Raw genomic sequence first — 25,770 nt, forward strand, 5'->3', positions numbered from 1 at the left:
TCAAGTAATTCCTAGATTTTTGATAGACTTTGAAAGTACATAACTGTAACTTTCCTCTTCAACATCGAGGGGAGGATGCTTTTTGTTTTAAAACAATTCAGGCTCTACATTTCTTTAATATTTGGGTGTTCTGGCAGACAGAAAAGTCACCTTTCAACCCAACATAACCATAAGAACCCCCCTAAGCGTGCCTCAAGTGTCAGCCTGCAGGTTTAACCTGCTTTCCATACCTGCTGCTGAGGACATTCTGCAGAAAAGAACCTGGCTGCTGCTTGGCCAGAGAAAGGAAGCAAGCACAGCACAGTCTCTGTTTAGGCATTAAATCCTCATTGATTACTTATTTTTTTGCCAGCACAAATTTTCGGCAGTTTATCTGAATAATCTACATTATGCTTTCCAGAGCAACCCCCAGTCTGGCTGATTTTGGAGCTTAGACCACAAGACCCGGTGCTCTAGTGCCAAAGAGTGTTTCTGCATGACTTCAAACACAAAATTGTTGCTTTCCTAAATGTTTGCAAAGCTTTGTAGGCAGGTTTTACAGTGACAGAACTCAGAATGTGCTGTTGCCACTACCCCATGTGGCTGGTTTTAATCTCCCTCTGATTGGTGTAAATCACAGGTTTGCCTTTTACTGGTTCTCCTGGCATATTTCTTGATTGAAAAGGAATGCAATTTAGTGCTGTTTGTAATAGTTTACAGTTTACCTGCAAGGAAATAACCTGAAACAAATAAATGTCTGTAAGACTGAGAAAAAATTTTAGTCATTATGTATCATCCCTAAAATTCAACTGGATTTGAATTAGTGAAATAGAGAGAAAATGGAATATGCTCAGAAAAATGCTTATTAACATATAGAATTTATAAGCAAACCAACCAAAATTCTCAGCAATCTTTGTAGCCTCCTACATTAAGGCACCTCAAACTTTATCCATTCTATATAGATAATTTGGAAAATAAGATCTTACTTTCCTCTAGAGATCTGAGGTGAAATGTAAATCTAATAAATCTGAAGTAGAATGAAAACATAACAGATTAAAATATGGTGATCCATCTGTTCCCACGAATGGGATCTAATTCACAGCAGAAAGATTCCTGCATTTTTCAATCTGCTGAACTGAAAAAAAAGTTAAAACACTTGTGTCATGATAAAGGTTCTTCATCTTTTTCTCAGACAGAACATCTAGAAAGCAAAACTGTTCCAGGTTTCCTGAAGATTTGTGCCTTCAGTCACTGCCAGCTTAGAATAGAGAGATAATTCATCTCAAATGATTCCAATAGACTTAAAAGAGGGAAACCATTCCAGAGAATAGTATTAAGAAAATAACTTGTATTATTAAAAAGTTAAACTTGATCTATTGCATGTGACATGTGTAACCTCTTTTTAAAAATATACTGTGCAAGCAACCCTTTTTATTCTGTGAGTAGCTACATCTTTAAAACCACAACCTTTCAGATTTATCTCCTGCTAATTCCTGATATCCATCTCTCAAACCTATTCAGATTGCTATATATAATAACTGGCAGTAACTGCCAATTATGATGGATGGCTAGCAGAAATCCAGGTCAGTGTGCCAGCATATAAGATGGAACTCAGAATATTTTCTCCTGAAAAGATACACTGGAACAATGCCAATCAGGTATCATATGCAGTGAAGTACAATATATTGAGTCCAAATAAGCTGCATCCCTACAGCTTACTTACAGTACCTAATTAGACTGATCATTTTATACTATTAAAGATATAATTTTTATAAACACATGTTTTGGGTAATATTTCAATTTTGTTGATGTTCAAAATAACTTTGAGTTATACTTTTAAAAATCAAACATGCATGTAGTTCATACTTAATACACAAATATATCTTATGTATTGAGTAGCCATACTAACTATTAGACTTCACCTTTTGTAAAGTATATAGAAGTATTTTTATGACTATGAGGTAATTTTCCCAGATTTAATATAAAATTTTTAATACCATATGTGTTTTGAGTTTGCTCCTGCTGGCACGAAAATCACTTTCTCTCAGATATAAAATTTTGCTAAGGGATAAGCTCTGGAAATAAAACTCTGATTTTTATTTTAAAGTTAGTTAATTTTTTCACTTGATAATTTTTCTTATCTGCCATCACAGAATGTTTGCATTGTTACTTTTATTTCAGTTAATCACATGCTACTTTCATGTTCATCTCAGTGAAGAAGTAGTTTCCAAAAAAACTCAATCAATTAGACTTTCGGACAAGACAGGACTGCAGAAAATATTGTTAATTAAATTTTACCTCAAACATATTCAGAGAAGATAAAAGATTTTCCCTATTCCTACTAAAAGAGATCAGAGGAATTAACGTAGTGCAATACAGATTCCAGGTTTTCTCTTTTTCACTTCTTATGTAAGTACAGCTTCACTACTGGAAATTTTAGTCCAGGGTAAATCCCTTGTTGTGTAGCTGCCTACTTACAGGTGTGAATTACATGCAAGTTATTACATGAAGTTGGGTACCACAGTTCATCAGACCAATAGTACAAGCTTATGACACTGTGCAAACTGGCTGGAGTCTAAATGCTACAATGCTATCCACTGAAAATGTGTAACTGCAGCTTCAGGAACTAAAGTTCATGACATAAAATATTCACCAGTTGTCATAGACAAAGTTGCAGGTAGCAAAGAAACAGGTGATGTAATAATAGTGAGCCAAGATTTCCTTCTGATCATTAGAAAAACTTGAAAAACTTCAAATAAAGCAGTTTCTTGAGAGCAGATCTCACAACTCTCCTCTTTTTTCTTGTATTAGGAGTCAGTGCACAGATTTATTGTTTTTTGGTTTTTTTTGGTGGTTTGTTTTTTGTTTTTTGTTTTTTTTTTTTTTTTTTTTGTGTGTGGAAGGATTGTTTCCTCTCTTTGTTTTTCTGAGGCAAAAAAAAAAAAAAAAAGTGCTTCAGGCATGTTCTCACTGGCACTTTCACGGCAGGCCAGAGGAATCAGCTGGAAGGCAGCATTTTCACTTTCAGAGCTAGACCTGCTCATGGCAATGATGGTACTGCTCAGTTATGCCATAAGCACTCGTAAAGAGAAGATTTTGGTGGGTTTAATTTGCATCTTTTACAGGTACTGCAGATCCTCAATTATTACAACAGGATCTTTCCTATTAATCTCTCTTCTGACTTAGAGCTGATTTGTGCTTTAATAACAAGGAAATTTAACACAGAAACAAATTGCTAGCTAATAAATTAGCCCGAGTTCTCAATGTATTCATTATTGGAATCACACTTATGCAAAAGCACGCAGAACACCACACAACACTGAGTCACACACAACTATTGGTAAAACAAATGCCAAGTCCTCCTGTAATAGCTCATCTTTTTTTATCCCAAGCCTCTGCATTTCTTCAAAATAAGAACTTTGCAAATGCTAAACCAAAGACATGTAAAACAAAGATTGAAGGTGCTGTTCTATTTTCTGACTAACTAACAGAAGGTATTAAGGGTTATTATCTGGCACTAGTGAGATTGCTGACAGGTCACTTCACAGTGAAGAATCTTTTCTCCTTTTCTCCATTCCTGAGAATTCTTACATTATATATGCTGGTGGGCAAAACATATTAACTTCACTTAACAGCTACCATTGTCTTCAAACATAAGTAGAGAGGGAATTGTTTTCCATGTGTTTATGATGGTAACAAGACAAGAATACTGCTCAGGTGTGACTGGTGCACCTGGAGCCCTTAACAAGCCAGCAGCAGTTTGGTACAGAAGGTTTATGACATCAGGCAAGAATTAGTTTAGCCAGGATATAGTTAGACTTCTTTACTCTCCTAAATCTGTGTGCTTTGTGTACATATTTGGTGTTCATTTCTTGAACACCTTTGCTGACAAGAAAGGAAAACCATTGATTCAAATATGACCCCAAGCATGACTAAAAATAAAAAATAAATAAGGAGGAAATATAACAGTGGAAGGAATTGTGGCTTGACTTTTTCATAATCCACAAAGACAATATCTCTGGAATATTTTTATATGCCTGAACAAAAGCATTTTCAAATCCATCATTCTCTCCAAGAGCAGACATTCTCTCCCCTCTCTTGTTGTGCTGCTGGTTTTAAAAGCACTTTCCGCTATCCTCCTAATTTCTCTTTCATTTTGGAAGAAGTTGCTTTGTCATGTTTCTAACATCACACTGTACTAAATCACTACCGTGGCTAGGATTAAGAGTGCTTCTGTGGTGTACTGGAGTAGAAGTTCTCCAGGAAGGAGATGGATAGCCCTGACATACCATGGTGGATTCTGAAAACACAGCAGGCATCTCCACAATTCCTTTATATGACATGTGAAAATACAAAGGAATATTTAGCTCTGGTGAAGCAAAGGTGTCAGGCACGCTTTTCTCCAAATATGCTAGTTCAAAATGATCAAGCATAAAACAGCTTCTTCCCTCAGGCAGGCAAAGACAAAGAAGGACTGCAAAGACTGAGAAATGCCATAGGGAAAGTCTAATCTCAAAAGAAAAAGTGTTCACGTTTTTCCAGTCCCTCCTAAAACAGATGAGCTTCTGTTACCAGATCAATAGAAATTGCTTTGTAGTATCTTAATAATTGCACTACAAACTTCATGGTGGAACTCATCCTAAGACAACCCACACAATCCCAACTCATGGTATTTTTAAGGCAACTGATTTGTGAAAATAAATTACTCTACACGAGCAGAATATGCACTAACTAAAAGAACAGACACCATCAAGGGCTGTTGTCTCAAATGGAAATATCAGGTAGGCATTCAGATTTTTTTGACATTCACTGAAATATGGGAGCCTGCTTGGCCTTGATGATCTTCTCACCTCCCCAGTGTACAAAATCACCCACCTTTTGCACATTTACTTTGTTCAATAGGCAGAGAACAGTGAAGATTTTTCTTTCAAATTTCAGCACACACTTTAGAAAAGGAGCTGGGCCTGAACACTGGATGAGTGGTCATTCTGGAGTCTCTTCTCACCTTCATCAAGCCTGTGTAAACATTTGCTCTTCGTTCCATATCAAAAATGTGTTTGCTCCTTAAAACAACGTTGATGAGGCATAATTGCTCTTTTATTTTTCATAAACCAAGAAGCCTGCTGTGATCATAGCCCATTAATAAACAGAAGAACTGTTGACAAAGGCTCAAATGCTGCATCCACACAGCTTCTGCAGCGCATACGCTCCAGCATATGGCTTTTCAAACCCCCTTTGCAGCAGAGAATATGCATTTTGATGTGCATTCACAGGCTTGCTTGGTGCTAGAGCAAAGCATGACTGAATTTTGTCTACCACATGCAAGGAAGGGCACTTGAGGGAAAACATGAAAATGTAAACTCAGTGTTTGATGTCCACTTACTCACTTCAAAGAGTCCATTCTGTAGCTTCAGTATTGATTTGTGGTCGATATCTTTTGGTTTTGACGCGATTTTTTTTTTTTAAGAAAAATAGGATTTTCAAATATTTTTCCTATTGGAGCGATGAATTCTATCATTTTTAGACCCTCTCTAACCTAAGGAGGGAAAGGGTGGCTAGTTTACTTGTCTAGGCTCTGCTGAGTTATCTGTCCTTTCAAATACTTCAGGCAAGAGGCTGATTTATGATGTGACAGGTGGTAGCTTTCATCTTTCACATTCTCTATACTGATAACCAAGCAAGGCAAAATGTTTACAGGCAAATACAAAGAGAAAAAATAAAGAAGAATTTCTAGGTTAGCAAGTCACTCTTTGGGGAACGAATATAGAAACTGATCTTTTCACCCCAATTCTATGCTGCCTTCAGTATCTTGCCTGAATACCCCATTAAATGTATTAGGGAAAGAAAAAAAAATCACCGGCAATGAAATGCTGACATTGTGGGTTTTCTTCAGGCACCCTTATTGGCACAATAGTACATATTGTTATTTGTCAAGAGAATTGAACTTTGAAGATATTTCTTCCTTTGCGTGATACTTTACTGTTCTTTTTACAATTTCACTGTAGGATTGCCTTGTAGTCCTCACTAACAGAAAAAAAAAAAAAAAAAATAGGAAAGGAGAATTAAGAGGTACAGGAAAGAATTTACAGTTTAAGGGTTCACCAGGAACGGTATCTTTCACTTGCCACCAATTTATATGGCAGTCCAAAGCGCTGCTCTACCTTCAATCTCCTGATTCCATCACACTACACAGAACTACAGTGAAGACATTCCATGGTTCCACAAATTCTTCTGCCAAGAAACTTTCCCTTAATTGGACAACTGGATGTGCTGTCCAATTCTGCACTCACCTCTTGGTGCTCAGATTTCATTCTTACTACAATTTTCATCTCAGTTTAGCACTGCTTAGAGATTACACAACTGTGCCCATGTTTCACAGGCAAGTAAAGCTGTGTCATAGGAAGTGCTGGTGTGTGAGAAACAGCAACAACACAACAACATCCTCAGGAGATAAGTACTGAATAGACAAAAGGAAATAGTCAAAAAGTAAATGCTCACATCTGAAGACTTCTCAGGCTAAAATACACCATTTCCCCAAGAATTCTGTTTTCAAAAACAATTTTTCTCTCATAAGAAGCAGTTTCACAAAAACATTTGACATTTTCCTGACAATAAAAATCCTCACATTCCCAGCCACTCTATTTCTCTCTTATTGCTTTTACCCCCACTAAAAACTAGATGAAGAGCAATGGCATTGAAAAAGATTAAACAGATGTAAAATCAAAGCAGTCTGCTTGTGCAATGGACTGTGAGGAAAGTTGGTGATGCATGTTAAATGGTAAATAATAAAATCTAATTGCCATATAAATGTGCGTGGCAATCCATCTCCCACATAATCAATGCTAGGCCAATTACTCTGTGTGGGGGGGATGGCTGTGGTGGAGAGGTAAGGCATTCAAGCACATCAAATGTCCTTCGTTTCTTTCCTGTCCTGACCACTTCTGGAGACTGCACACACCTCAAAAACAGACAGAACCTAACGAAGCTGGCATTTGCATGGTATAGTATATTCAGATCTCCCTTCCTCCTGCTATAATTTTTCACTCTCTGCTTTATCAAACAACACATGCTCTTAGCAGAGCTTGCTTCCAAAATAGTGAGGAATTCCTCTTTCCAACAGACCTACTAGACCTCAGAGATCATAATCTACAAAACTCTTCCTTTGGCTAGAGCTAAAGGAAGCTCCACATAAAGCTACCAACCAGCTGAGATGCTAAACATTCTCATTTTGAATGCAGGTTCAGAGACAGCAATTTTTATATGATATTTCTTTTGATCAAGACATCACATTCAGACTCTGAGGATATTCCATGGAGCTGCCCTTTTGTGCAAAAAGGATCACTCAGCTAAAATACCAAGGGTAATGGGGGTTCACAGCAGCAAATTTTAAAGCAAATTTAGGATGTACTTCTTCACTCTGTGTATCTGTGGGGGGGCTAGGAGTCAGTGGATGCATATTTATATTAAATATGCAGAGGTAAGTTTTAAGAGCCTCTATATTTCCTGTATAATTCTTAACATAACTTTTGCTTGGTGTCCCAGAAAGACTTGGAAGAAATTCTACAATTACCAGCAGTAATAACCTGCATGTCAAACAGCTGTAGGAATGAAGGCAAATCTATCCAGTCATATATGTATGAAAGACTGAGAAGAACAGGAGAAAAGAGGCAGAAAACAAAAACCCTTTCATCATGAACTGATCTGACAAATTATTGCATTGCTGTTGATTACATAGTACAAGATCTAGAATATAATTTAATCTAGAACTACTGGAATAGGTTTTCAATTTTGTACCCTGTCTTATAATTTTGGTAATTTGGATACAATTTCTGAAGGCTTAGCACTATCAAAATTATTTTCACAGCCTGGTAGACAGCACTGTTTAGAAGTAGCATGTAAAAAGTGATAAAAAGGAGGATAAAGGAATTCCCATTAGACCAGGCTGTCCAATGGCCTATTGTTATCCACTCCTAGAACTTTGTTGCATAGGACGATCCAAAGAAGAGTTCTCAGTTTTAAGTCCTTTGTTTTTCCTGTGTACAGAATCTGCTTTTCTTCACTATCAGCAAGACAACAGCTGCATTTGCCCATTGTCTACTCCAATAGGTCACACTGGGAATATCTATTTGCTGTTGACAGTATTTGGAGCTCTGTATTTGGAACAGAACATTATTTCTGCATGAAGAATTCACAGCCCACTGGCAAGGTCATTACATTTAGCTCACGCATGATTATTTGAGAAATTTAAGCATTAATACTTGCTCATTTGTACAATGTTCTGTGTTTCTAAAAGCTTTGTTTCTCTAGTGATAAAAATATAAAGGATCACTGCTGTTGATAGAGACTTTGCAATGTAGAGAAAAAATAATATAAAGAGGCAACAATAATAACTGCCTCAGTATAAAACAACAGAGAGAAATATCACATAAAATATAAACAATTTCAATTCCTACTGCTGAAACAGGAATTCCTCATTATGATCAAGACTAATTTAGCTCAGTGTGAATAAACTATTTTGACAGGTAAATGAAATATCAATAGATTGAAGGACTATTGCAAATCATCAATGAATATGCCAGGCTAGTAGATCTACTGCTAATTTAGTTAATTGAATTCAAAGTTTACAAGGATGAATTAATTGCCAAGTAAATCTTTATGCACATTGAAGAACTATAATTTGGTGCATTTGTAAACCCACTGGTGATACAAAAACTTAATATAACTATTCTTTCAGGTGCTTCAGTCTAGTCTGTTTTCATAGTATTGGACAAAACAGCAAGTGAAAAATCAAACATAGATAGAAGCAGCAGCCCTATCTCAAAAGAATAAAGGAAGCCAGGGGCCAGTGAGCAGACACAGAAATAAAAGTGAAACAGACAAGAGATCTAGACAGGTTATTTTAATTCAGGTAGGCTGATTCTGATGTGTGCTCTAATATGAATAGCATTTTTTGAGGATGCAGTGATGTAACAGCACAGGAATAACATATGACTTACAATAGGCTCTAAAACTGACATTTGAGAAGGCTACATGAAAGTTGATGACAGTGAGACAAGTTGAAATTATGAATGTCAGTTCAAAAAAGCAGGTCTTGACATATGAAATTATGCACAAGCAGCAAAAGTTAACCCATAAATGTTGAGCTGTACAGGATTTTTTTCAGAATGGTGATTTCCTTCTAAAAATATATAGTTAGCCCAATATCAAGATTAGGATGACTGCAAATCATCTTAGAGGATACAGCATATCTGTGAATATATTCTGTGATCTGTAAAGTTTAAAACAGGATTAGATACTGAAGATCTGAAACTACCAACTCAAATAAAAGTTTGTAACTACTTACTGTTCAGTCAAAAATAACTGCAGCAGTCTTCGCCTTCTCATTTGGTAAGAGTGCAATATCTAAACTTCTAATTTCAGTTTATAAAAATTAAATATTTTAATTTTCTGATGAGTATACCAAGAGAATTCTGATTGGATTTTGCAGGGATTTTTTTATGCCTGCTGTTTAAAAAAAGCATGTGAACACTCTGGGGATTAAACTACTGCCTATATGTGTAGGAGAGAACCAAGAGGAAGATTAAACCCTAGTAGGTAAGTGGATATAAAGCATGCTTGAGGATGTCTTCCTCCTCGGAAGCAGATCATGCATCTTCAAGTACTTATAAAATAAAATAGTTTCTGACAGAACTACAGTTTCCCATACCACACAGAAAAAATTGTGGAGAAAGAAGAGACATTATGGGCATTGTAAAACTCACAGTCTGAGACAGGAAGACAACATTTCTTTGGCAACAGAGAGGAACAAGGATCACAGAATGGTTTGTGTTGGAAGGTACCCTAAAGATAATTCTTTTCCAAACCCTTTGCCATGGGCAGGGACACCTTTCACTAGACCAGGTTGCTCAGAAACCCATCCAACCTGGACTTAAACATTTCTGGGGATAGAGCATCCACAGCTTCTCTGGGCAACCTGTGCCAGTGCCTCACCAGCTTCACAGTGAAGAATTTCTTCCTAATATCTAACCTAAAACTACCCTTTCAGTTTGAAGCCATTCCCCCTTATCCTGTCACTACACACCCTTGTAAAAAAGTCCCTCTCCAGTTTCCTTCCAGGCTCCTTTCAGGAACTGGAAGCCAAAAATTAGGTCACCCCATAGCCTTCCCTTTCCAGACTGAGCAACCCCAACTCTCTCAGCCTTTCCTCACAGCAGAGGTGTTTCATCCCTTTGATCATTCCGGTGGCCTCCCCTGGACTGGCTGCAGCAGCTCCCTGTTCTCCTGTGCTGGGAGCCCAGAGCTGGGTGCAATATTCCAGGTGGGGTCCCAGCAGGGCAGAGCAGAGGGGCAGAATCCCCTCCCTGCCCTGCTGCCCACGGTGCTCCTGATGCAGCCCAGGACACGTTTGGCTCTCTGGGCTGCCAGCACACGTGGACAGCTCGTGTCCAGCTTCTGATCCACCAGCACCCCCAAGCCCTTCAAGGCAGGGCTGCTCTTGACCTGTTCACCCCCCAGCCTGTGCTGACACTGAGGGTTGCCCCATCCCAGGTGCAGCACCTGCTCTTGGTCTTATTAAACCCCTTAAAAGCACAATGGGTCCACTACTCCAGCTTGTCCAGGTCTCTCTGGATGGCATCCTGTCCTCGGGCATGCCAACCACACCACCCAGAGCTTGGTGTCATCAGAAAATATGCTGAGGGTGCACTCAATCCCTCTCTCTATGTCAATAACCAAGGTTGTTTAATAACACTGGTGCCATCCTGAGACACACCACTTGTCAGTGCTGTCCATCACGACTTCGAGTTGTTGACCACCACTGGATGCAACTGTCCAGTGGTGGTCAACTTTCTTATCCATCATTTAATCCACCTCTCTCCAGTTTGGGAAAAGGATGTTGTGGGTAGCTGTGTGAAAGGTTTTACAGAAGTTCAGATAAATGACATCTGTAATCTTTCCCTTGTCCACCAATGTGGTCACTCCATAAAATAAGTAATTTTTCTCTTGTTTTTCTGTGCTCTTTGAGGCTACTCAGACCCCTCACAACATCAGACCACAGCATCAAGTACAACAGGCAAGAATTCCCCTCCACCCAACTCTTTCAGGTCTTGAATTGCAGCCATGCCAACCATCCGAGCTATCCTAAGAGCAGGACAGGGAACCTGCTCATGAAATAGAGGAAAGGAAATTTGCTGTGTAACTGTGTTGGCAGGCTTGAGCTGCACTGCTTGTGCTCTTCAGACTCATTTATCTTTATGGGTTATTGCTAGAACTATACCTCAGCACACTTTGCTAATTTTCCCTGTGAGGAAAAATAACACAGTTCTTGGAATCCAAACACAGAATTATTTTCACTCACTTATTTGTCCCCAATTTATAATTTACTCATCTAATTACAGCAATAATTAGGCTGCAGGATGTAATATATGTGTTTCCACAGGTAGCTGCTGAAATTTTACCAGAGGTTATGCAGGGAACCGGTGTGTGAGATAATGAACTTTCTGTGTTATATAGCCAAATCCTACACCCAAAAGGAAACATATAATGGAAATTCTCTGCCATACATTTATGGCAGCTGTCTGCTCTCCCAGACAACTTCCATGCTGTGCAGGCTCAACAACACAATCTGTGTCTTTGTGCTCAATTCACTATATTTTTGCAAGAATCCACATATAGTGGGTTTCTTTTTCTAGGATCAGCTTGGATTTCAGAATCAGAAATCTGGTAACTCTACAATTACTCAGAATGGACACAGGTTTCATGCTATCTGCACACATTTCTATTTTACCTAATGATAACTCTGGTTAAGCAGAACTAGTGACACCAGTGGCAGGAAGTGTGATTTTGCATTGGCTTTGTTGCTAAGGCTAAGACAGTACAGGACAATGAATTTACTGTAACTATTTATATCAGGAAAGTAAATAGTTTATAGCACAACAGAAACACACCGCTGCAAGAAACAGACGTAAAATAGAAAAGAAGCAAATACAGTAGATAATTTCTACTAAATACTAAGGAAAGAAAAACAGTAATGGAAGGCAAATTTTTTTCTCCCTTTTACCCTGCTGGCTAAAAAGTATCAGCTTGAATCCCTTCCCAGATTCGACCAAAATTCTCATGTGATATATTGTGCTATATTTAAAGGAGGCTGACTGTGAAAAATACAGTATAATACATTTAAAACAATAAAATAAAATGAGGCATACTATTATGAGAAGACTGATGTTGAGGACCTGTGTATGCTAGACCAGTTTTAGAGGTGCTGGCTATATATTCCTGCACTGAACACGTCAGGCTTGTTATTCTTTCACTATCCACATTCCCTGGGTGGTAAATTATAGAAAATCATCTAACACAATTCACCTTACTCACTTCAAATCTCTGTACAGTTTCTTTTTTCATCCTCCTCATCCTTTTTTTTTTTTTTTTTTTTTTTTTTTAAATTCCAGAGGAATTCAAGGTTAGGAAGCGCGGCAGCTATGGATACAGCTTTACTTCAAAAAGCGTAAGGCGAAAGTAGCATTTTCAAAGTGCCGCACACAGAGGGATGCGAAGGGATGTTGGATTTTGCAGGCTGAGCCCGGGCAGCGTTGGGTGAGACCACAGCGCCCTCTAGTGCCTTCAGCGAGCGCATGGAGAGAGCTCGAGCCGAAGGAACTTCGTTAAGGAACTTTCATTAAGTAAGGCGGCACACCAAAGTCCCACCACAATCGGTTTCAAAAATAAATAAAATATTTATATTTTGTAAATAAATATTTTTTTAATGGCTGTGTTAATTATCAGTTCGCAACAGGATTGCTTTTTTGGTTTTTATATTTTTTCCCTAACCGTGTCTGATTTACTATGAAGAGAACCAAACATATTAAAGACATACAGATATGCATTAAGTAGCACTTGCCATCTTAAGAATGTCAAGGAGCAAGCTGAATGATTTTTCTACAGCATCAAAAATGATATTGAAATATTACACTGTATCAATAAAAAATTGATGATGTTTAAAAAAATGCAAACCTGAGAAACAGCATGGCACAAATTTGAAATGCTACTTTAGGAATGGAGTGTGAGCCACCCAAAAAGCTTTATCAGAAATGCCAGGTTTTTAAATAGAATAATCTCTTATTGAAGATTATGACATATCAGGATACTGTTTTCACAGTCTTTCTTACAATCTTAATAGCACTTTCAAGTGAGGCAAACATGTAAAATATCACAAAATCCAGCATAATTACCAAGGTCAGCTCATTATCTGTGACTCAGAGGCAGTTAAAAGAAAATTCAGCAAGGAATAAGCTCTTGATGGAATATTAATATCCACTTTGAACATCCTGGCTTTTGAAATATCGTATATCTTTGACTGTTATGAAATTTCAGTTTTCCTGCCAAGAGCCTTTTTAAAGAATCGTAAGATGCACACTACTTTTCCACATGACTAGAACATATATACTCATGTCTGATTAGGTGGTCATTATTTTAAAAGTATACCCATACATTTTCCTCAGATGCAAATTAGTGTTTCAGAAATCCATCCATAGAACTCATTACTATCACTTATTTTAAAATATACATATGTTTATAAAAAATAGATCTTAGGCATCTAGCTGAATTTATAATAGGTAGGTTAAGTGTTGGTAACAAAGTTTACCCCACCTGCAGTCAAAATTATAATGCATTACATATTTACATGTGTATTTTAATGCATCAAAATTATGATGCATTACATAATTTACATGATGTAATATTACATATTACATACTCATATTTAGATGAGTATGTTATGCTACTTTTATAACCTATGTTCATGTAAAATCAAGCTTTTTACATAGACATTGTAAGCCTCCTTTAGTCCCTCGACTATATTTTGGTTTACATGGGCCAATTTGCATTCTTATAATTTCCTGCCTTTTTTTTTTTTTTTTTTTTAATTCCCATGGGATCTTCACACGTTTAAAGTTGCACCTGCCTGTGCAGAAGTACTACTAAACTGACATTGTCTGGTTAAGGTGATGTAATCTCTTGTTATTGTACTGATTATTATAAAATAAAAGGTTTCATACAATATTAAATAATTATACAGTTCTTTACTTCTGTGCTTTATTCTGTTTATTATTCTGTAATGGCCCTCACTGTAAATAATACAAGAATCACTGTACTTACTTTTTAGATCTAAATTTCTGGCTCCTGCTGTGCTCTGTGTTGTGATTTTAGTGTCAATCTTTACAGTGTGTAGGTTGTTGGTGTCCCTTGATATCATGACATTATGCCACTGGTTGTCATTCAGAGGTTTATTAGAACTTCCCTTGATGAGGTTGGCACCGTTTCCCAAATCAAACACATAGTGTAAATACCTGGGAAAAAAGAAAAAATTGGAAAAGTTTCCTTTTTCTTTACATAGCAAGGGGGCAATAATTAATATGTCTAATATTTTATATTTGCTTGCACTCCTCAGCAGCGCTGGCTAAACCAGAAGACAACAATGAATGCCAGATGGGGAAGCAACTGTGATTCCGACAAATTGCCACTTGTTTGGATGAGTTGAGGTGCAGTCCCAAGTTTCTGGAAAGCATCGAGCACTCCATGTACCAAGACATGCATACATACGTAGAGAGAGAGAACAAGAGGGAGGCTACAAACTAGCACTTCTTTGTGGTAAGCACGAGAGAAGTTATACCTATTATTTACTTTCATATATTTCAGGCATCTAGCTTCATCTGAAAGAAAGAGTCACAATAAAGCACATGAAGTTGAACAGGAAGAAACATTTACCAATCACATCTATCCAGTCAGGAAAAAAAAAAAAAAAAAAAATTGCATCCTAAACTTTCCCGTGCATTCCTCCTGGACACACATTTCGAATGGACTGGTTTTGTCGTTACGCTAATCCATACATACCCTTTTACTAATTCAACCACAATGAAATCATTTCCATCGCCACTGTTAAAAAGTATCAATCCGTCCAGGGAGGTGGTTTTGAACTGGAAAAAAAGGTGCATAGATGTGTACGCTTGTAGCGTGGCCAGTGCAACATAACTTGCTTTTGTTTTAAAGGTTACAGGGTCTGCTATGATGTTCCTGAACCCGAATCTTGCATTTAGCTCACAATAATCGATGTCTCCATTTTTACATAAGTCAATATATGCCATGCCATTAAATGTGAGACTCTGTAGATGCCCAATAAAATTAGAAGGCACGGAAGACAGGTAGCGCCGTTCTGTTATTATTCCTGTTTCTATGTTGTGGAATTCCAGCCGTGTGTGATCGCCAGCCATTTGACCTTTAAACAGCAACAAGAAAACACGTGTTAGTGTCTGAAAGGGGTGGTCAAAGAGCACATCATGAGATTAAGCATCTGCATCATTTTCACACTTTTCAGAACGTGCAAGGCCAATTGTTGTCTCCAAAGGGAATACTTCCAAATTCATCCTAATTACTGGTAAATCCAGGAGCCTTTCCAAATCATTCAGTACATTTGGATAAGACCAGAATTTCTAAACTGAAACAGTTTACCAGAGTACATTAAACTGCTTACAAAATCCCTCACTTTAGTTACACTTAACCAGATGTGGGGTTTTACTATGAGCAAGTGCAATTACTTAACATGAGGAACACAAAGGCCAATCTCAGAGCTAAACCAACAATATCAGAGTCTCATGAAAGAGAAACAGAACAGCTTGAGGGATTTTATTCCATGTGTTTTGCTTCAATGTGCATGATTTGACTAGTGGTAGGAAGGATTCCTGTTTCAGCTGTCTTAGGTACATTAATCCCAGACCTGCTGCAAAAAGCCCTGTGTGACAAGGGTGGAGAACTACTTGAAAGCAGCTGGCTTTGTGCCATGGGGATAAACCATGAGAGAAGGGGCAGAGCCCAAGAGATGGGCAGAGCAGAAAGCCTGAAGGAAGGGTGCATGCCAGTGTTTTGGAATCCTGGAAAAAATAAGGGACTTTCTTATGTCAGAACGGTGTCTAAAAGCAAACCCCACAGCTGCCTTTGAGTTCGCTCTGCCGTGCCAGGACCAGTGCAGAGCAAGAAGAGCAAGAAGCCTGAAATTTGCTGATTGTAAAGCTAATCTGGAGGAAAGGATCAGCATTGCCAGAGTAGGCTGCATACAGGTCAGGTAAGTTCTTAAGCTAGTTATTAAATACCCCACTCAGCACATCAGAATTGTGTTCACTGAAGAGTTCCTTTTTCTGACAGAATGTCCAATTTTTTCCATGCTTATTTTAAAGAAGTAGGACAGTATTTTCACAGGGCTGATTCATGGTCACATTGTGTGGAAAAACAGCTTCTTATTACTAATGATTTTTACCATTTAATGTACCTTTTGCAAGCCATGGCCTGGATTCCCCAGTTCCTTAGTTGTTTTATGTCTGTCATGGAGTACACAGAAGGTGAAGAGCAGACCTAGCCAGTCTGGACTAAGTCCTGGCATAAAACAGCTCCAATACAAGTTCCCACAGTGGCAAAGCTACTGACAAGCCAAGTTCCCACTATGCCTCCCCAAATATTCTATTCCAAGAGACGGTGTGAGCACTGCCCCAGGCTGGATATGTCAGAAGTGGTGCACAAGGGCTGGAGGAGGCTGACACAACTGTACCTTTGTAGGTGTCATAAGCAAGTGTCTGTGGACATGTGTGTGACAGGGAAAAGACAAGGGAAAGAGAGATGTCCAGATCTGAGATTTGCCCAGGGAGATGAATTCACGAGCAGGTTAATTCTCAGCACTGAGATACAAGTACAGGCAGCAGTGAAGTTACAGGGAAAATAGCTCTGCAAGTTTTAATATCATTCAGGCACAAAAATTGCTCTAATAATTTATGATAAATATTCAAAAGTAGCTTACTTAGCTTTGGGATGAGTTCTGTAGGAGAACTTGTCATTGAACCCCACCTGGGATCTGCACTCACAGGGCTGAGCACTGCAAGAGGCACCTTAAACCCCAGGGACAGTCTTCTTGATGTTCTTGTTTCTAAACATTAGTTCTGAAGATACCACTTTCCCTGAATGCATTAAGCAAAAGTGGGTTCTTCCATGCAGTAATGAGTCAGGGAGCTGTCTTGAAAAGTGCCAAATATGTAATTTTTGCTGGGACAAGACCTGTATATTGGATCACAGCCAGAGAGCTGAGGATCAGGTTTCAGAAAGGAACATTGTATATTCCAGTCTTGTATTCCTTCAGATGGCATTCCAATAATGTCATGGCAAAAATCCACCAAGCTTTGGGCTACAGCACAATATCCCCAGTACATTAAATGTATTTCTTTCTTGAGCATAGTAATAAAAAAGTAATAAAAAGTTCCAGAGTCTGGGCTCACATCCCAAATATCCTTCACACATTTGAGGTCTATAAATATGCAAACAGGACTTTAGATTTCACATAATGCTCCACAGGATTTGTAAATGCAACAATTAAGTAAAAAAGAATGTAGTTTGTGCTTACAAGGTTGGGTGTTTGGGGATTTGTTGTGGGGATTTGTTGTTGTTTTTTTTTTTTTTTGGTTTTTCTTGTTTTTGGTGGTTTTTTTTTTGTTCTGGTTTTGTTGTTTTGTTGTTTTTTTTTTTTTTTAGGTTTGTCAGGTTTGTGGAAAAACATAATACAAAAGGGCAATTGAATTTCAGTTCATAACTATAAGCTATTCTGTTATCAAAATTTAGTGACCTTCCAACCACTTTTATTTTCTATATAGTCTTAGGAAATAAGGCTCATCAGGCTAGAAGTACTTAAACTCTTCTATGATGAGTAACTTCTTCAAAACCACCTGCATGGCTTCCAATGAAAGCTAATTATGACTGAATTCTATTAAGTATCCATGCACACATGATGCATTTGTCAAAGAGGACCAAGCACAACTCACAAATGAACAAGTGGCATTTTATAATCTGTACAAATGGGAAAGTCAGGCTGAATTATTTAATGGATTTTCCTTCAGCTTAAGTTTTCTGGATCTGATAGGGATTCTTTTATATATGGTATAGGAAATGGAATCAAAAAAGAAAAATAACATGTGGCAGAAGAAAGCTGGAATTTTTAGTAGGAAGTCAGTTTACTTCCTTATTCTCCTCATAAAACTATAATAACCTTTCACATGAAAAATTAATGGGTTGTATTTTAACCAAATTTCTGATTGTTGGAACATCTGAAGAAAAGTTCTAAGCAGTTTAAAACAAGCCTACTTTAATCCCATATGGCAACCCTTTCCCTATTCTTTCAGGAAATTCAAAGCTACAACACATTAAACTGTACTGCACACATTTGAAATTTAAACATGTAAAGGCTTTCAAAACGCTCAGGGTTGAAAAAAAAACAAAACAACTGAAAAAACCTCACCCCCCAAAACCAAACCAAAACAAAAATTCTCACCCCTTACACAACAATAAGCATTTTCTTTGTAGGAAATGTGACATTCATGGAACTGACAGCGGATTACCCATATTTAAAGGCACATTTCCCTCTGTACCTTCTCATACAGCAGTTTCCTCCCCACTGGTGGAGGAGGGCACAGACTGGCCACACAGACTCATACAGGGAGTTTAGGAAATTTAGGATGTCTTTTTCCCTCCAAAATACTGGGGTGAATTTCTCCTTTTGGATTAATAGCACTGAACATCTGTGTATTATGCAAATGCAGACAAGTTCCAGCTTGAAGAACTGAGAGGGAATTCAAGTCAACTGGCCATTTTTGGATGTTGATACTGGGTTGTGGAAAGAATACATGTCTTGCACCAGAAAGCTGGATCCAGGTTATGTAACCTGCAGTATTTGTAGATTAGAACTCTTGCATGAGGAGTCCAGGAATTGTGCACTTGGATCTTGCACTAGTTTTTGATCTAAACAATTTTCTCTATATTAGAATCTGCCTTGAGTAGCAGTTGAAACAGCAAAACTATAATTTTTTTTTTTGTATATTTCCTTACATATTATCAAAAAGAAAATAAATTGTTCAAGACATCTACATTCTTGGGAAATGACCCTAGGCATCTTAACATACACAGGCTTCAGTGCTGGAAGATGTATTGGTAATTTATGATTCTAGAAAATATGTTCTTGCAGCTAAATGAATTATTTTTCTACCAGTGACAAGACCCTTGTGTTCTGCTGAGGTGAAAAGGGATTATTAAAGAAGTCACACTCCTCTTAAAAAAAAAAAAAAATCCCAAAAATTTAACTTGTTACCATTTTAACAAAGCTTAGAACCAATGATAAAAGTTGTTTAATGCTACACAAAACCAAAGGATAATTCTAAAGAGCTAATAAAAACTTTAGGCACATTCTGCTGTGCAAGGAATCAGGGCCAGAAGCCAGATAAGTTGCAATCAACAACATTCATGTGAACATTGCCTTGTACAGGACAAAATCGATGTGTTCTCTGTTAACATTTCTGATAATATAAATATAGAAATACATTTCTATCATCTGCTAGCTTACATGTCATGTTTTTTTTCCCGCCCCAACTGCTATTTTAGTATTTGAGAAAAACATGCTGCCTAATATATAATTATTGAAGACACTTGATGCAAGATTCAAACCACAGCAGAATATCCTTCAAATATATATTAAATTCTTTCTTCCAGCAGTGGCTTAGAGTTTAGCCCTAACAATGTGTTGCCAAAAGCATTTTGTTTGCCTTCTCATTAGTGATGTACTAAATCACTTCTCTCCAATCACTGTATAAAAACATTCATTTAAGTCAGCATGAATGTTTTCATTAATTTCAATAGTAACCTTAGAGGAACATTTATAGCAAGTGTAATAACACACTTCTTGTACCAGCATTCCAAGATGCTTAACATGAATTTTGAATCTTACCCAAGAAAAGGGGAAAAAAGCATGTTTCTCTCAGATAAAGTAATTTTAATTCTGTATTTTTTTAAATTTGTTTTACTTTTGCTTTGCTTTGTGTTCCCCCCCAACAACATGGAATCATGGAGTCACAATGCCACAGTACCTGTCACGGCCTGCTGGTCATCCACCATTAACTTTAAACCTTTTCCTCGCCGCACCACACGCACTGTGTGCCACTCATTATCATTGAGGTTATAGCCAGCAAAAAGGGTTTCTGGGCCTTTGCCTGTAGGACATGCCAAACAGTCATTATGCAATCTTTAAAGCAGTTTACATGTGAGCCTCACAGAGAAAGAGAGAAACAGAGAGACTGGCTGGGCAAATGTTAAAACTCACCAAAAGTCACATCAAGCAAGAAAATTACCAAGTATAAGCAAAATACAGAGCTACAATATCCTGCATACTATAGAACTATTACATTAAAACATTTCTAATGTCTATTTAACTATGTAAACACATTGTATATGCACCAGGTTTTCATAAATAGGCACAGTCAGCATGGATTTAATTATTCACTTTTCAATCTCATACAGGCCTTCAAGAAATAGGATTACTGAGCCAAAAGAACTTCAAGTATAGATTTACAAGACTAGATTTTTGCTCCTTTATTAAAAATAATTTGGTGGAAGATAAAAAGTGGTGTGTGTGCATGTGTTATGTTTTTCTTAATCTATGTCAACATATCTGTTTAATTTCTGTTTATTAGACTCTTCAGTACATCATCTATTACCTGATCTAGATGATTTGCTAATATTCACATGCAGTACCTTCTGCTGTTAGTAGATCTTCAAGCCATACTTTCCTTTTTCATTTAATGGATATGTTTTTTTTTTTTTGAAATCTGCTATTTTTCTCAGCAGTACAGCAAACAATTTTTATGCAAATTCTGTCTATAGCACAAAGTACTTGTGACAATCAAAGTAATCACAAACCTAGGAAAAAGGATACCTTTAATGCTTAGGAAAAAACTTCTCATAAGAAAAGGATTATGGAAATTGTTCCAGACACTGTTGAGCAAGAAGTGAAAGAGAGAAAGAAATGCCCTGACTTTGTACTGCCATTGATATCAATAGATGATAGACCAAGGGCTGCACGAACAGATTAGAACTCATGTCCAAAAGCCAAAGATAATCTGCACTAAACAAATTACATTCTTGTAAGACAGAAATCTCCCTGGCCTGGTTTTCAATTCCTGTGGCAGAATAAATGATGCTGATTACTTAAAGTTGTCAATTAAATTCTGGACTTCTCTGTGCAAAAGAATAAAAGAGCTCCTGCAGCTGGTCCAGAGGGCTACAAAGATGATCAAGGGACAGGAATATCTCTGATGAGGAAAGGATGAAGGACTGGGTCTGTTCAGCCTCAAGAAGGGATGACTGAGAGGGAACCTCATCAGTGCCTATGAGTATCTACAGGGAGGGGCCAGAGGATGGACCAGGGTCTGCTCAGTGGTGCTGGGCAGTGGGACAAGAGGCAACAGGTAGGAACTGAGGCTCAGGAAGTTCCTGAACATCAGGAAGAAGTTCCTTACTGTGCAGGTGACAGAGCACTGGAACAGGTTACCCAGATAAGCTGGGGATGTCCCCCCTCCATGGGGATGTTCAAGAACTACCTGGAAACACTCCTGTGCCATGTGCTCCTGGACAAAACTGCCTGAGCTGCCAGGCTGGATCCGATGCCTCACTGTGGTTCTTTCCAACATGACCCATCCTGTGATCTGGTATAAGAGAAACATCATAAAATAACTTTTGACACAGAAAAAATAGCATTATCCATTACCTCCACTGTGCCCTTCCAGGTGACTCTATCCCATGTGCCAGTCTTGCTCTGAAAGGGACATGCAACTAACTCTGAAACACTCCCACTTTTCTCTTAGGATTCTTTTCCATTTTAGCACAGGCTAACTGTGATGGGTGAGATCTGTTAATAAAATCAAAGCCTAAAATCAAAGCCTCTCTGACTTAAGAACTACACAGAAGGAAAAGACACTAAGATCTTGATGTAGCTGTTCAGCATATTGGGCAGTTTTCATCTCAGACATTTTCCATCTTCTGTCAGAATTTTTTAAATTGCTGCTGGTTTACTGTTCTGCTTTTATATGCAACCTTTACTATTTTGGGCATGCCAAGGGATCTCCAGGAACAAAAATGCAAAGCAAAGGCAGTGAGAATCTCATAACACTGTTTTTCTGTGTCTGTGTTGACACCAAGCTAGGAAAGGTGTACAAACCCAGCAGAAGCAGATGACTAGGGTCAACTACATGAATCATTCTGTTCCTTAAATGTTTGCTTTCTTTGACAAGAGCAAGACCAGTTTTGTGTAAAGCTTAAGTGAATAATATTCTCCTTGAATGTGCTGGTATAGATGAAGTGACTAAAATTTTGAGCAATTTCTTTTAGGGACTTCAATGGAGGCAATTCTACCTAGATTTGGAGACAACAGATGTTAAAAAAAAAAAAAAAAACTGAAATAAGATGAGCAAAATCTTAGTGAGAGTCAATAAGCCTGCCTAGGCATACACCATTAAATATTATTGTAAACATATTCATATTTATTTGTTAGTCCAACCTTCCCTTTTTTTAATTTTTAAAGTAGTTGAACTACTAAATTTCCATTATCTTGCTTCAGATCTCTAAAAGATTTAAAGCATATACAATTTTAATTTACTCTCACATTAACAACCCTCTGTAGTGTCCCTTTCATGTAAAGGTGCCTCAGTGTATGTTAGTATCAAATCCAACTTGGCTGCTCACATTTACAGGCAAATCTATCTATTCTATTTTAATGGCTGGGGACTTGTAAACTCTTCCTGTTGTAAAATTAAAGGCATGTTTTCCTATGCATCAGTCTATTTTCCTTGCAAGAGTACTCAGAGTAAAAAAATCAGGTCAGAACTCCATGAAAGCTGCCTGTTCCCACTGCACGCAATCCAAAAGAGGATTAAGGGGACCCCTGGTGAAAGGGCTTTGAAAAGGACAAACCTTGGTATGACCCACCATGGGAGCAGTGCACTGAAAGGAGTCCTGGCCATGGACAAACTATCCACTCGCATGGAAAAGAGATCTTTCCTTCCTGGGGCTGATCTCTAACAGAGAAAAAGGGCTTTTGATTTGTCACAGAGGGTACAAGAAACTACAAAACAGCAAGGCCCAATGCCCAGGGATTGTGTATCTACCTGTCCCATTATGCTGCTTCTCTGGAAAGTAGGACAGTTTTCCATGGCAGCTGAAGAGGGAGATGAGAAAGGATGGATGCTCAGCATTCCTGTGCTAATGCAGAGCTTGGGCGGACTTCCTGGCCAAGGACAGGCTTTCACAGAGAAAAGCAGCAAATATGCTTGTGAGCAGAGTATTTGGGAGAAAATTGTCTAAATGCTTGAACACAGAACCATGCAGGAATCTACTGATACCATAAGACTACCAGAACTACAGAAGAAAACTCTTAACAGACTGTGTAAGTAGCACAGGTCAACCTGAAACATAGTTCATATTAGTACTTTCTTCCCTGACTTTCAAATATATTGAACTAAAATTAATTTAAAATATCATATTGAGATCATAAAGAGTCTTATTCTGCCCTGGTTATAGTTCTTATGGTGAATCTACTATAAATTTATAACTACTAAATCACTGGCTCTCCAGTCTTGTTCTGACTTTACACTGATTTGACTCCACTTAAATCACCAGCAGAAAGTGCTCTTAAATAAGTGCATTTAAATAAGAAATAGCATACTTCTACCTTTTTTTTTTTTTGGATGAGGGATATTTTGGCCTTAAAAAAAAAAAAGTTCTATATCTCCCACAAGAAGAAAAGCAAGAGCCCCAATTAAAAGAGTGTGTGTATACATATACATATATACATATATATATAAAAAATTTTGTTTTACATGGACTTCCTCAACTTATGTCCCTCCACTCCTATTTCCCCTGTAACTCATGTGTCTCTTTATAGACAGGACATGGTGGTTTTGCTTCACACACCCAGCCAGCACTGGCTCACTTTCTGAGCTACTAATTCTCTCAGATACTAAAACCTTAATAATAAACCTTTTTCTTTCTGAGACAAGATGCAAACTGAAAAAAAATCCACTATCTCCTCTTGCTTAAGAATGAAATTTATTATCAATGTCTATGTTCAGCTCTTTTCCTATTTCTAAAGGCTAAAATAACTACCAGATTTTATGCATCCTTAGAGAAAAGGGATAATACCAAATAAAAGAAGTACTGGCACTTTTATGGCTACCACAGTTTGCTCAGAGTCCATCATGCCAGTAAAATTTCCACATCCATTTAAAAACAGATAATTCCTTGTACAAACACCTTTTTACAAAGCAAAATACAGACTGTGCAGTCAGTCAATACAGGTACAAATCCTGATGGTGCAATTCATTATGAGCTAAGAGATATAAAACCCCAAAATTCCCAGTTATAAGTTTACTTTGGCATCCAAAGATGAGCTTTCTTTGGTGTCAGCACCTCAGCTGGAACTCAACAGCTCTTTCAAAGTTCAAGGAAAAAAGTAAGAACCTCCCACAGAAAAAAAAAAATTCTCATTTCCAGCACACTGAATGTTCTAAATGTTCTCTGTAGATTCCTATTCTCTTTAGTACCTCCTGAGGAGCTTATTCAACCTAACTCAAGTGCTGAAGATTTGCTGAATTCCAACAAGTCAGTCAATTAACTTTAATATGCACAACTTTTCCTCTTATAGATATCTATCCTGAGGTACTTTACTTTTAACCAACTACATGAACTGAACTGATGATTTTGAAAGAAGATACTAGCTCTGGCATTGTACCAAAATATGTTCAAAATGGATTATCTGAGTTTGTTTCTTACAATGCAATCCACAACTACTTCTAAGGCATATACCAAAATGTTTGGAGCCTTCAATTCTGCCATCAAAATAGACGTGAAATATGAAATAAAGAAAGAGGCACTGTAAACAGAGACTAGCAAGAGAGACTGGGTGGTACAGTGAATGCTATACTAACCAATAGAACCCAGGCAAATCACTACTATTTATTTATTAGTCAGCAAAAGAAAGATCAGTGGTTTCAGTCTGGTTTGCTAATAGAAAACTGTGCATACTACAGCTATCGGTAACAGGACAAAAAGACATTTTAACAACAAGACAAAACCTTAGGATCCATTCAGATAATAGAGAAAATTACTTAAGGTCAGGATTGTCAAGATTTCAGTGAAAATAATAAATATTTTAGGATTCACCTTGCTATGTATAGATAGCTGTGTGGCTCTGAGAGACACCTCAGAGTGTCATTGTAAATACCTGGTGCACAAGAGGACTCTGTGCCATCTCAGTCTCTAATCTAGGCTTCTGTTCCAGCACTCAGCCAGACTCACAGTCACTGTGCAAACCTCACAAGGCATCTGCATTACCTGCCAGGCTGCAGCACAAAAGGTTCAGGAAAGATTCCTCCAGAGCAAGACACAGAAACACAAGACATATAGGGTAAGGCATCTTAACCTTCACTGTCCTTTCTATGTCTGGCTGCAGAAACGTTGCTGGTCTTCCAAAACACTCATTAGCACAGCTGAGCTTAAAAAAATCAATTAATATAGTGAATCAACTGTATTTTAAATGACTGTGCTAGTATAATCCCAAAATTCCCTGGCTAAACATGTTTCTTGCCAACAAAAAAGTTACATTGCCTTTTAAACATCAGAAATGTGTATCAGGTTATCATTTACAACTAGTTAATAGGATAACTTGAAAAAAAATCTAACTGCAAGTCAAAGAAATTTTGCCCACTGTATTTTCTCCCCAACAGACTCGTATGGAAAATTCCACAAGAATAGCATATTCACTGAATTGTATCAAGAAAAACATATCAATCTTGCATAGCTTGATCCAAATGTTTCAGCCCACAATAGTTTTATTATAGAAAAAATTGCTTTTGGCAATTTGGGTAATGTATTGGCAGTTAAGGATAT

At 37.7% G+C, this 25,770-nt stretch overlaps 1 protein-coding gene across 31 annotated transcripts in view; it reads right to left on the reverse strand.

The window, feature by feature from the left end:
* The window catches only part of NRXN1 (neurexin 1), a 669,257-nt gene that overhangs the window by 340,139 nt on the left and 303,348 nt on the right, over positions 1 to 25,770 (reverse strand). For all 31 annotated transcript variants that reach the window (XM_077781934.1, XM_021540205.3, XM_021540201.3 and 28 more), the window contains 3 exons: positions 19,920 to 20,042; positions 14,866 to 15,247; positions 14,131 to 14,321 (listed from right to left, as the gene is read on the reverse strand). In XM_077781934.1, coding sequence (XP_077638060.1) covers positions 14,131 to 14,321; positions 14,866 to 15,247; positions 19,920 to 20,042 — 696 coding nt within the window. The remainder of the gene's footprint in view (positions 1 to 14,130; positions 14,322 to 14,865; positions 15,248 to 19,919; positions 20,043 to 25,770) is intronic.

This window comes from Lonchura striata, chromosome 3 (genome assembly GCF_046129695.1).
Source record: "Lonchura striata isolate bLonStr1 chromosome 3, bLonStr1.mat, whole genome shotgun sequence".
NCBI lineage: Eukaryota > Metazoa > Chordata > Aves > Passeriformes > Estrildidae > Lonchura > Lonchura striata.